The sequence below is a fragment of the Bufo bufo genome, chromosome 3, assembly GCF_905171765.1.
Source record: "Bufo bufo chromosome 3, aBufBuf1.1, whole genome shotgun sequence".
Taxonomy (NCBI): Eukaryota; Metazoa; Chordata; class Amphibia; order Anura; family Bufonidae; genus Bufo; species Bufo bufo.
Window position 1 is genome coordinate 584,080,328 of NC_053391.1, and position 12,279 is coordinate 584,092,606.

The 12,279-nt window shown below is 40.8% G+C and overlaps 1 protein-coding gene across 1 annotated transcript in view; it reads right to left on the reverse strand.

The window, feature by feature from the left end:
* Positions 1-4,213: 4,213 nt before the first annotated feature.
* Positions 4,214-12,279, reverse strand: part of MAP3K12 (mitogen-activated protein kinase kinase kinase 12) — a 37,863-nt gene continuing 29,797 nt past the window's right edge. The window contains exons 9-13 of the mRNA XM_040422252.1: positions 11,844-11,969; positions 11,296-11,728; positions 8,815-8,885; positions 6,404-6,677; positions 4,214-4,288 (exon numbers count right to left, since the gene is read on the reverse strand). Of these exons, the coding sequence (XP_040278186.1) occupies positions 4,214-4,288; positions 6,404-6,677; positions 8,815-8,885; positions 11,296-11,728; positions 11,844-11,969 (979 nt within the window). The remainder of the gene's footprint in view (positions 4,289-6,403; positions 6,678-8,814; positions 8,886-11,295; positions 11,729-11,843; positions 11,970-12,279) is intronic.

The following is a 12,279-nucleotide window of genomic DNA, read 5'->3' on the forward strand; positions in this document are numbered from 1 at the left end:
ACGGCTCATGTGTAGCTCTTACCTCTGATCTTCTGACCTGATAAACACTTATTGAAGCCATATTCTTATCAGTTTGATAAGAATTGAGCTATGGGTGTTTATGAGGTCAGGAGATTAAAGATATGAGCTACACATGGGCCGTCATATGACGGGATTCAAAGAAAACAGACAGATTTTTAACCCTTTTCTCAGAAACAGCTGAACATTTTCAATGATGACCAATTGAAAAAAGATTTTTAACCCAAAATGAGTAAATGCAATCATAAAAAAATGCCCATAGCCTTTAATTGCCGCACAATTCTGCAGATTTAACAGCAGTCTGTCACCTTCAAAATCAAAGTAAGCCTTCTATGTAGGGAAGGTGCCCCACTATGTAACCATACATTTCTTGTCAAAATACAGTGCTCTTATCCTGAGAATTGCTTTTTTTAAATTTTTATGCAAATATGGATTTGGTGCACAATGGGTAGGGCTTCTCTGTTCAGTGTACCTGGCTTCCCCAGAGTCATCACTAACAGCTTTGAAATCTCAGGGACTGTCAATCCAACAAGAGAAGGAGGCACCAGCTGGCATTGCAGGCTGGGCAGTGGTGCACCAAATGGAGCGGCCCTGCACACAGTGCGCCGAAAACCTTATTTGTATAAAAGTAAGCAGGATTAGAATTACAGGACCCAATTTTCTCAATTAAGTTATGGTTATCTTTCAGGGAACCTACTCTACATGGCAGTATGCCTACTTTGAAACTGGTTTTGGAAGTGACAGGTTTCCTTTGAGTACCAATGGTGTAAACTCGACTCACTACATGCAAGCACGGTATTTGGTCACATGCAGCCATCGCTATGTGGAACAGTACCTTTAGAAGCCACTAGATGGCCTGACCACTACAGACATGTTGCCAATAATGATCCAAATGATGCAAAAGAGACCACTTGGCAAGAGTAGGATTTTACCCTGAGGTCTCTGAGTAGTGATCTGAAAGAGCCCTTATCATGAGTATATCTATCACCATAAACTCTATAAAGTGTAGTAGAGATCGTATTTTTCTTGGTGTCATTTTTTTTATTTGGTTTTCTAACTGCCTAGATTCTCGATTAACTATACCATAATGCAGTGGCATAGCTAGCATTTCCTTCACCTTGAGCAAAGATACAGTTTGCTGCCCTAGCCCTGCATCTAAATATACTGGCCAAGACAGGGTGGCTGGATGGTGACACCTCTGGTACAAAGCACATGTGCCCACCCCCCCTCCCCACCCTAAACAAGCTACCCATCTGCATTATTGAGATAAGCATGGTAGATAATGATGTCATACCATGATCCTACCAAACGTGATGTCATACCAGGATCTTATCACATATGATCACAAATCACCCCTTGCTTTGGTATAGGTGTTCTGCAGATGTAGTCGTACCGGGCAGGTCATGAAACAAACTGGTAGAAAGCTATTTTATGCCACTGTTCATAAGAAAACCAACCAATCCATTAGGAAGACAGATCTCAACCAAATCACTAATTCTGTATTACTAGGTCAGACTGTGAGAAAGATGGGATATATATCCACACACTATGCAGGAGATATGTGCTTTAAGGAACCTTTAACTTAGGTTTAACAACCACTGAAGTAAAGGGACATATTTTTCAATGACTACATGCCAAGCCTAGGTTGGATTAACTCTCTAAAGAAATACAGTTTCAGTTCACATCAGTTTAAGTTCAGTAGGCGAGATTAGATAAACCCATGTGAATGTTACAAGACATCACCTATCATAGCTGATCCACATGCATTTAAATTTGAACTCTTAAATTAGTATGTCCCTAATATCAATCTCTTATTGAAACTTATTGGCATTGCTACTCTTAGAAGTAGTTGTGATGGTGATGCATAGAAGCCATCTATTCCTAATACATGTTCATACTTTTGGGCATTCAGGAGAGGTTAGAGAAGGGCAGGAGAATGAGCCATCAGACAAGCTCTCTCACAGATATTTCACAGAATGGCTTTCTGCAGCCGCTATGTACTCTGAAACAAAAAGCTGCAGAGGCCAAACAGTGCTAAATGTTTAATAAAACTCTATAAAAAAAACTTGGCTCAGAATGTATATTTAGGCCCATGTGCACTTTTATTGCCACTGTGCAAATGACACCTTTTTAATGTTTTTCCATCTAAATAGTCCAAAAATTCTGTGCTGATTAAAGGGCTTATCCCACGAAAAATATTCTGTGGGTAGGTCATAAGTGTGAGACTGCTGGGGTCTGACTGCTCATACTCCAAGCAACCTTGAGAATGGAGGGTCTTAGTGTACCCTCTCTGAATTGAGCAGTAGTGTACATATTGGTCCATTCATTTCTGGGTGTTGATCTAGACAGAGCTTTGTCAGTCCCTTAGAAGTGAATGAAGCAATAGACCGACATGGGTACTACCACCAGCCCATTCAGAGAGTAGACTCGGAGACCCTCCTTTCTCGGGATTGCAGTGGCTAGATCCCCAGTAACCTATCCTGTAGATAGGCGATAAATACTTTTTGTGGGATAACCCCTTTCAGCTCTTAATACATCTTAGCATTCAGAGCTCAGTTTTTCTAAATTTTGCAATTCACAATCCTAAAACAGTATGAAGCAAGCTCCTCCACTAGTGCTGACTGGTGGCTTTATCACTTAAAGCCATGTCTAAGAGGTGGATCTTGAGCTCAATGTCACAAAAACACAGCTTCAACTGTAAAGATATATTAAGAAATTAATCAGAACAAAATGAGAACTAAAGAGTGATATTCACTTGGAGGTGATGTGGAATGAACAGCAAATAATAAAAATCCACTAGTAAAGCAAAAATAGCAACCTTCTGCAAACTGAGATCACTTGAAAGATGTACCGTATTCTCCATGCCCCATGATCATAGGGTAAATGTACATTACAAAACGATATGCCTTTCTGCACAGTGACTCAGCTTGCCTTTCGTAACTACCCTCCAATTATTACATTTCATACCTAAACACCAATAGATCACAGCGCTTTCTGACTGTTGTGAACATAAATTCTAGGATCCTGTCCATCTCCCTGAAACCTGAGGACTATACCATGCAGTGATAAGTCAGTATTTTATATACATTATTCAATCCATGATCAGGGAATTTAAAGGACTACTAATCCTAAAATGCAGGTAACCTTCTAATAAACATTATCCAATAACATTCACAAATCCGTATGTAGATGTCTAAGATCCAAAAACAGAAGATTATGAAGATTATGTCATATGTGCAGTGCCCAACTGGGGTTCCTTGGACCCACCAGAGGCCAAGCTCAGCGATCAGCTCTAAAGTTGTTTGTGAATTGACCCATAAGAAATAAACCTTAGCTGTCTTCTGCTCAACCTCTGGGGCCCAATATTGTGTCTGAGCCTGGGTCAAGGGAAGGACCTTTTGGTCCTCATGATAGACTTGTGATAGGTATACTTATTTATGGTACTAGTAGTTCTTGACTTTACTGGTTCTCTACTCATACACGTAAATATCAAGATGCTGTCTGTGAAGGAACCACAAGGAAAACATATACAGTAGATCTGTGTAAAATCGTGTCAGAATGGAGGATATTGATATTAATGTTGGCACAAGTTGGGGTGGTTTCTATTTTATTAACGTACAAAAAAAAGAAAAGCTTTGCAGAGATCCAATGGAAAATGGAGACACATGCTTCTGAACCTCGGCTGAAACAATTTGTGAATGTTACAAGATCTCATTTTGGATTACCATGTATTTTAGGCATAGTGGTGCTTTAATCCGAGTTACAGAGTGATTGAACCACCTCAGTTTTGCACAGTGACATTTTTAAGACCTGACATGCGGTTCAATGCAGACCGGAGGTCATTTGTGAGATTATACCACAGCACCCCCTTGCAGGTATTTGCAAAAAGGAGGCAATTCGATTATTATGTGCCCTCTACCTTCTCACCTGGCAGTCCAAACCAGACAGCATTAGAAGATATCAGTCTCTCTCTCTGCTTTGGTGTGCAGGCTTATATTTCCAGTGCATCCAAACCTTGATCCCCTGCTAAATGAGCGGAGATTGTGTGTGTGTGTAGTCATTGGGTGTGAGAGGTTAAGAGGTGTAGGTCTGAGGGTGTGGCTCAGTCTATTCACATATTATGTATTATAATTATAGATTATATTTATATAAATATTTCCTCTATATACAGTCAGGAGGTATCTTTACTCTGGCATCATGAAGTTGTTGCAGCCAGCGAATGGTCAAGTTCGGTGCTGTCACAGTCGGAGTCATCGTACAGACCAATATTCTGTAGATAGAAAAATAAATTATTTTTTTCTGGTATATTTCCCATTATTTTTGAAGAAAAAGTCACATCAGCTCATTTGTGATATGTTTTGTTAAAGGGTCCCCTCCTTGATTTACGGCGGTGAAACGCGGGCTTAGGGTGACATTTCCCCTAGCCCATACAGGCATCGACCACTGTCGTCCTCTATGCCTGTTATTTGAGGAATGGTCTACTTATTTGGACGCCTCTGATCTTCAAACCGTTTACCCTCCATCTGTATACTTATTCCCTGATAAGGTAAGGGACAAAACATGTCATGTTGGGACATGAGAGAGAGGGATATGCTTAGGGACTAGGCCCCTACAAGGGAAAGGTCCCAGACAGGGTCGTCCCTAATGGAGGGGGAGGCAGTGCTCCGTATTTTTGCTAGGTAGGGATGGCTCAGCCCCTATCCCAACCAACTTTTAGGGCATCAACTTAGGGGCTATGTAGTTTTATGTCCCCGTAAGAATTACAGCATTTATACGGACCCCGTCATCTGACTATCCAGGACGGTTCAAAGGTAGAAACTTACCTGAGTATATCCTCATAGAACTGGTAAGACTATTCCATTTATTACCGGCTACTGTCTACCTGTATTTTTAATACCTTTTGTTCTATTTTTTCACCGTTTATTTAAGCTCTATGTGGGTTTATCTTTTTAATTATCATTAGTAAAAGTTATGTTTTAAATGTAATCAGCCAAGGTCTTTTTTCTAAGGATTTGTTATATATTAAAGGGTCATTTACAGAGGTTAGCCTTAGATCTTTCACATCTCTGGCTGCCTGATGCGGTACAAATGCCGGCAGTCGGCCAGAAAAAAAACGCTGCATGCAATAGTTTTTGTCGGCTGGGTCACCACCAGACCTCATTGTATTCAATGGGGATCCAGAGGAGAAGTAGAGGTTCTGGCAAAACCGGATCCTGCGAGATCAGTCAGGCTGTTCGGATTGCATGGGGCAAATCCTTGTGCAGACCTGCGGTTTTTGCGGTTTCAGTTTTTACTTCCTGCCTTCCCGGAGCCATAAAATGTTATTTTTCCGTTCACATAGCTGTATGAGGGCTTGTTTTTTTGCGGGACAAGTTGTACTTTTTAATGGCACCATTTAAAGGCCATACAAATGACCTGTTACTTTCATTCTCTAGGTCAGTACTATTATGGCAAAACCACATTTATATAGTTTTTCTCGTGCTTTAATACTGAAAAATAAAAATGTATCTTTTGTTTTTATTGCCATATTCTGACCCCCATAATTTTTTTATACTTATGGTTATGGAACTGTGTGAGAGCTCATTTTTTGTAGGATGATCTGTATTTTTTATTGATACCATTTGTGTACGACTTTTTAACCAAATTTTGTGGGGAGGTAAAGTTGCAAATAATGGTGAATAACCCATTTTGATTTTTTCTTTCTGTTTGCCATATGGGATAAATATTTTCATATTTTAATAGTATGGGCGTTTTCGGATGCAGTGATGCCCATGATGGTTTTTTTTTTATTATTGTTTATTTATTTATTTTTTATTTTAGATAAAGACGGTTGATTTTAATTTTCTAAATTTTACTTTTTTACCCAAGGTGACTATAAAATGCACTCACTAGATTGCATTGTGTGTTCTATAATTCATATCTATGTATTTTAGAATAGTGAATTTAGTATATTCCAATGCAGTGCTGCCACCTACAGGCATGCATTGGAATATACTAATAATTGGCCAGAGGCAGACGGCTTATTTCCAGGAAGCGCACAGCTCCCAGTTTTAGCGCTCCCAGATGCTGTGGTCACATTTGACCGCAGCGCTGCCTCTTAATACAGCTGATCAGTGCGGGTGTGGGGTGTTGGATCCCCACGATCAAATATTGATGACCAATGGTGAGGGTAGGTCACCAGTATTCTTATCCTGGAAAACCTGTTTAAGGCCAGATCCGTCTTCTAATTTTTGCTTCCTGTTTTGTATCTTGGAAATGTGGTTGTACCCTCAATGGCAGAAGGTGGGATGTGTTTGTTATGTCCTGTATATAAGAATGATATGCAGATATACAGTTGTACAGATGTATGTTGACATGTGCATGTAAACGAAGATTCATATCTCACCTCTCCTGCGGTTTGTTCATTGCTGAGCTGAGATTTCACCTTCTGGACAACAGCCTCTTTTTCAGAGAGCCCATCAGACTGGGTCAGAAGATCCAGAGGAGGTTCCGAACTTTGAGAAACAAGATCTTCAGAGCGCTCATCAGGGCGCTCATCTGTATTGGTGCTGAGCACATCTGGAGTGACACTGTGGGACAGATCTGTGGTGTTCCCTTCTTCACCATCTGACAAGTTTTCTGAGCTGGGAGACTGATGCTGAGACATCTCTGCCTGCCACCTGCACAGGATGACAACATGCAATCAATGAGTGACTATATGAAGATGTAGGTAAAGGGGTTGTCCTAAATCTCATAATTGGCAGCCAATCTCTAGATTGGGCCATCATTGGAAGAAGGAGTAGTCAGGGGTAAAGGTGTGTCTGCTACTGAAGCTCTGTCCCCTTTCCTTTAAATGGTTTGAGATGCATTACCAGGTAGAACCACATTGTTATACACTCACCTAAAGAATTATTAGGAACACCATACTAATACTGTGTTGGACCCCCTTTTGCCTTCAGAACTGCCTTAATTCTACGTGGCATTGATTCAACAAGGTGCTGATAGCATTCTTTAGAACTGTTGGCCCATATTGATAGGATAGCATCTTGCAGTTGATGGAGATTTGAGGGATGCACATCCAGGGTACAAAGCTCCCGTTCCACCACATCCCAAAGATGCTCTATTGGGTTGAGATCTGGTGACTGTGGGGGCCATTTTAGTACAGTGAACTCATTGTCATGTTCAAGAAACCAATTTGAAATGATTCGAGCTTTGTGACATGGTGCATTATCCTGCTGGAAGTAGCCATCAGAGGATGGGTACATGGTGGTCATGAAGGGATGGACATGGTCAGAAACAATGCTCAGGTAGCCCGTGGCATTTAAACGATGCCCAATTGGCACTAAGGGGCCTAAAGTGTGCCCAGAAAACATCCCCCACACCATTACACCACCACCACCAGCCTGCACAGCGGTAACAAGGCATGATGGATACATGTTCTCATTCTGTTTACGCCAAATTCGGACTCTACCATTTGAATGTCTCAACAGAAATCGAGACTCATCAGACCAGGCAACATTTTTCCAGTCTTCAACAGTCCAATTTTGGTGAGCTCGTGCAAATTGTAGCCTCTTTTTCCTATTTGTAGTGGAGATGAGTGGTACCCGGTGGGGTCTTCTGCTGTTGTAGCCCATCCGCATCAAGGTTGTGCGTGTTGTGGCTTCACAAATGCTTTGCTGCATACCTCGGTTGTAACAAGTGGTTATTTCAGTCAACGTTGCTCTTCTATCAGCTTGAATCAGTCGGCCCATTCTCCTCTGGCCTCTAGCATCCACAAGGCATTTTCGCCCACAGGACTGCCGCATACTGGATGTTTTTCCCTTTTCACACCATTCTTTGAAAACCCTAGAAATGGTTGTGCGTGAAAATCCTAGTAACTGAGCAGATTGTGAAATACTCAGACCGGCCCGTCTGGCACCAACAACCATGCCACGCTCAAAATTGCTTAAATCACCTTTCTTTCCCATTCTGACATTCAGTTTGGAGTTCAGGAGATTGTCTTGACCAGGACCACCCCCCTAAATGCATTGAAGCAACTGACATGTGATTGGTTGACTAGATAATTGCATTAATGAGAAATAGAACAGGTGTTCCTAATAATTCTTTAGGTGAGTGTATATCGAACTGAGCCTGGAAAAAACTGTGAATGGGCTGCTGCTTCATTCTGCTGATCAATGATGTCCCAGATCCTCAATGGATATACACTGATAGCCTATGTTAAGATCTGTCCATGAACTAAAAGTCCTGGACAACTCCTTTAATAGTTCACTAATATTGTTAAATGTATAATATTTGTCAGCAACTTAAAAGATTTGTGGTAGCAAAAAAACATTAAAGGCTATGTACACCTGATATTTTTAGGATTGCATTTTACTCATTTTGGGCTAAAAATCATTTTTCAATTGGTCGTTATTAAAAATGTTCAGCCATTTGTGAGATACAGGGGTTAACAATCAGTCTGTTTGCAAGCTATCACTTTCTGTTTATATTGAATCCTGTCATCTGATGGCTCAGGCGCAGCTCTTATCTCTGATCTCCTGACCTCAAAAACACTTACTTAAGCCATATTTATAATTTAAGCCACATGTTTATGAGGTCAGAAGGTAAGAGATAAGAGCTACATATTGACATTTTGTAGCCCAAAATGAGTAAAATGCAATCATACAAAATTCCCCAAGGATGTCCATAGCCTTTAAAGGAGAATTCAAGCCTAAAATTGTGTCACCTATTGTAAAATGATGGGAACCCCACCAAATGTGGGATCCTGCTCCCCCAATGCATGTTATCATCTAAACATGAAACAGGATAAAGACTTACCTTTGTCTCCTTTCCAGCTCCAGTTCACTATCCACCTCGCCTTCTTCCTCCTCTGATGACACACCTCGTTTCTGAGGGACACATAGACAAATTCTATTATATATCTCCCTCCTACTAAATGTTATAAAATAAATGTGAAGAATACTTGAGGATTATAGGAGATCCCAAGTTTTTACTTTATCCATGGATGCAATTTCTTTATAACTTTGATTTCACTCTGGCACTGCTGGAGGTGTCATTCTTATATTGAAAAAGTCTCTTACTGTGATCAGCAGGATTGTGACTATAGGATGTGCAGGGGTAGCAATCACACTTGGCCCTAAGGGGACCTAGAGGCCTTTTTGCCATATACATTGCCTTGTAATTCTTGAGAAAAACCTTCTATTAGCCAGAGATTTGAGACATGGGAGAAGGTTCACCTTCCAGCATGACAACGACCCTAAACATACAACTAAAGCTTCACTGGACTGTCTTGGAATGGCCGAGTCAAAGCCCAGACCTAAATCCCATAGAGAATCTGTGGCATGAGTAGAAGGTTGCTGTATATCAGTGCAATCCATCTTTTGAAGGAGTTGGAGCAGTTTTGCCTTGAAGAATGAGCAAAAATCCCAGTGTCTTGATGTGCTAAGCTAATAGAAACATACAGAACACCAACAGACTTGCATCTGTAATGGCAACAAAAGGTAGCTCCAAGTATTGACTTTCAGCAGGTGAATACTTATGCATGGTAAAGTTCTATGTTCTTTTTGCCTTAATTATTATTTATGTCACATTATATATATATTTTGCACCTTCCAAGTGGTATAAATCAAATGGTACATCCTCCCAAAAATCCATTTTAATTCCAGGTTGTAATGCAACAAAATAGGAAAAACATCAAGGGAAGAAGATTAATACTTTCTCAAGGCACTGTAGTGACATTACCAGTGGGCAAGTTTTTGACCTCATATTTGTTGCGCCCCCTGTACTGCCTCTGGCTTATGCCTATGTTAGGTCCTAACCTAAAATTTTGTGAACAGGGTTGAATGGTTTTATTAGTTGACTTTAAGTACCCTTTCAAACGAACAATACGGATTGGCTCAGGATGCGTTCAGGGTGCGTTCAGTAAAACCATTTTGCAAGCACGGTTCAGTAAGTTTTGTCTGCAATTGTTCAGTTTTTCCCCCCGCGGGTGCAATGCATTTTGATGCGTTTTTCACGCGAGTTAAAAAAAAACCCCGAAGGATTACAAACAACATCTCCTAGCAACCATCAGTGAGAAACGCATTGCACCGCACTGCATCCAGGTTACATCTGGATGCAATGCTTTTTTCACTGAAGCCCCATTCACTTCTATGGGGCCAGGGCTGCGTGAAAAACGCAGAATATAGAACATGCTGCGATTTTCATGCAATTCAGAACTGATGCGTGAAAAAAAAGTGCGTTCACATCGCGCATTGCACCTGCACGGAAAACTCACTCGTGTAAAAGGGCCTTAAGGGTACAGTCACACAGTCAGGTTTCTGCAGGCAGTTTTGGAAGCCAAAATCAGAAGTGGATCATAAAAGGAGAGAAACTACTTCTCTTGCTTTTTGAATTCACTTCTGGTTCCTGAATGTGTGGTCATACCCTAAGATCTCTTGTTGCATCTAGCAGCCACCTGCTTTTTTTACATTGTATATACCCTTGTTTCTCTATACGTTATCCAGAGACTTGGCTGCGAGACAACTACGAGACACTGGTGTCCTGGAGTCAACAAATTACCTAAACGGAGTATTGAGAAATGGAGGTGCTATAGGTGTAGTGTGTCTATGTGGTATAGTCCATTGTCTGGGAATGTCATAAACATATCTGTCACTCATCTATTGATATGAAGAAATAAATATATGCTTGCAAGAACTTGTGCAGCACTGCACCATTAAGGGTGTATTCCAACCTAAAAACTGCATCCACTGAATAGGTGCTAAATGTTAATTTATTGGACAATTGGTGGTTAATGTTCTGTGGAGGTTCAGAGGCCAGCATCCAGCAAGATGTTTGCTTACTTGGATTAGTACTCTTCACATATTTTCTCCTCAGAGCCCCAATAAAACTTCATATTAAATAACTTTAGTTATGTATTTATTAATGTTATCAATGTCGTATTTAGATAGGCCAACTTTAAAACAGGTTTACTTCAGGTTTAGAGGTCATTAAAGATAAATCCTTAATCTTCATGATGTTATGCAATCTGTATGGTTAAAATTTAACATTTAAGTGTGCACTTCTGTCAGCAAATAATTCTCAGCTGTCTTCCAAGTAGAATTGGAAGCCTTCAGGTCAAGCACTTGACCCAAGAATCTGGTAGCCTCTTAGCATACACCATTGTTTTGAGTGCCCAGCATTCTGGACAACATTGCCCCTTCTATTATCTCTCATTAGATTAAAAAAATTAATATATGCAAAAATACATAAAACAGATTTAACAAATCTTACTGATTGATAGTATCTGAAGTCTTTTACCTGGCTTCTAGTAACAGCTGCTCTATATAGCATTGCTGCTGGTGTCAAGTGTTGCCCCCCTCTAGCTGATCTGCTTCCAGTTGGCTTCCCGGATGGGGATTCGGGGCTTGGTGGTCCAGGCAACGAACGGACTGGAGAGCATTCTGCACTTTGGCTCTCTCTACGAGCCTCTGCCTCCAGAGGGGTACATAGCAGATCTGGACTTGAAGAAGATAAAGGATGTGGGTCACGTGGAGGTGGTTGGCTCTGAGGAGTTGGCTCTGGAGTCACTGCTGCCCTAAAGTTGACCATTTCTTTTGCTTTTCGATAACGTGGCTTTCCACGTCGGCCTCTTCCTGGAGAAGGAGGCAGTTTCTGGCAGCTAGTTGGAGTTGATGGAGACAGGACAGAGTCCCCTTTAGGTAGGAGGGCTTCAGATTTCAAAATGTCTGGTCTGTAATCAAGAAACCATTTTCATGATGTTCACATATTATGTTAAAATGGGAAATTTCAAAATATCTATTCTCATTCAGCAGCGATGTATACAAACTGTCTATCCGATGTGTTACCTCTTTCCATGTGGAGATAGTTTCTGTGGCACATTTCTTTTTTTAATCAGTTTTTCCATAGTGCTGGATGGCCGAGGCTGCTGACGCAGAATGGCAGGATATTTCTTATCAACGATTTGTTCTCTCCTGTAAACAGACAATAACTTGATATGATATAAAAAACACACACTTTTATCATGTGTTATTGCAAATTGCGATATTTATTAAAGTGTGCACGAATGGAAATCTATGGAAACAGCTAAAACTGGTAACTGAAAATCAAGAAAGTAAAAGACAGGCTGTTGTAGATTTCTTCCACGGGGAATAGATGTAGAAGGAATAGTAAAGATTTGCATTAGCGCTCACAGCACGTTTTTTTGCTTCAGTTAGGCTGCATTCACATCTGCTCTGTGAACTCCGGAGTTCAATGTATCCAGCATAGCCGGATACCACCGTG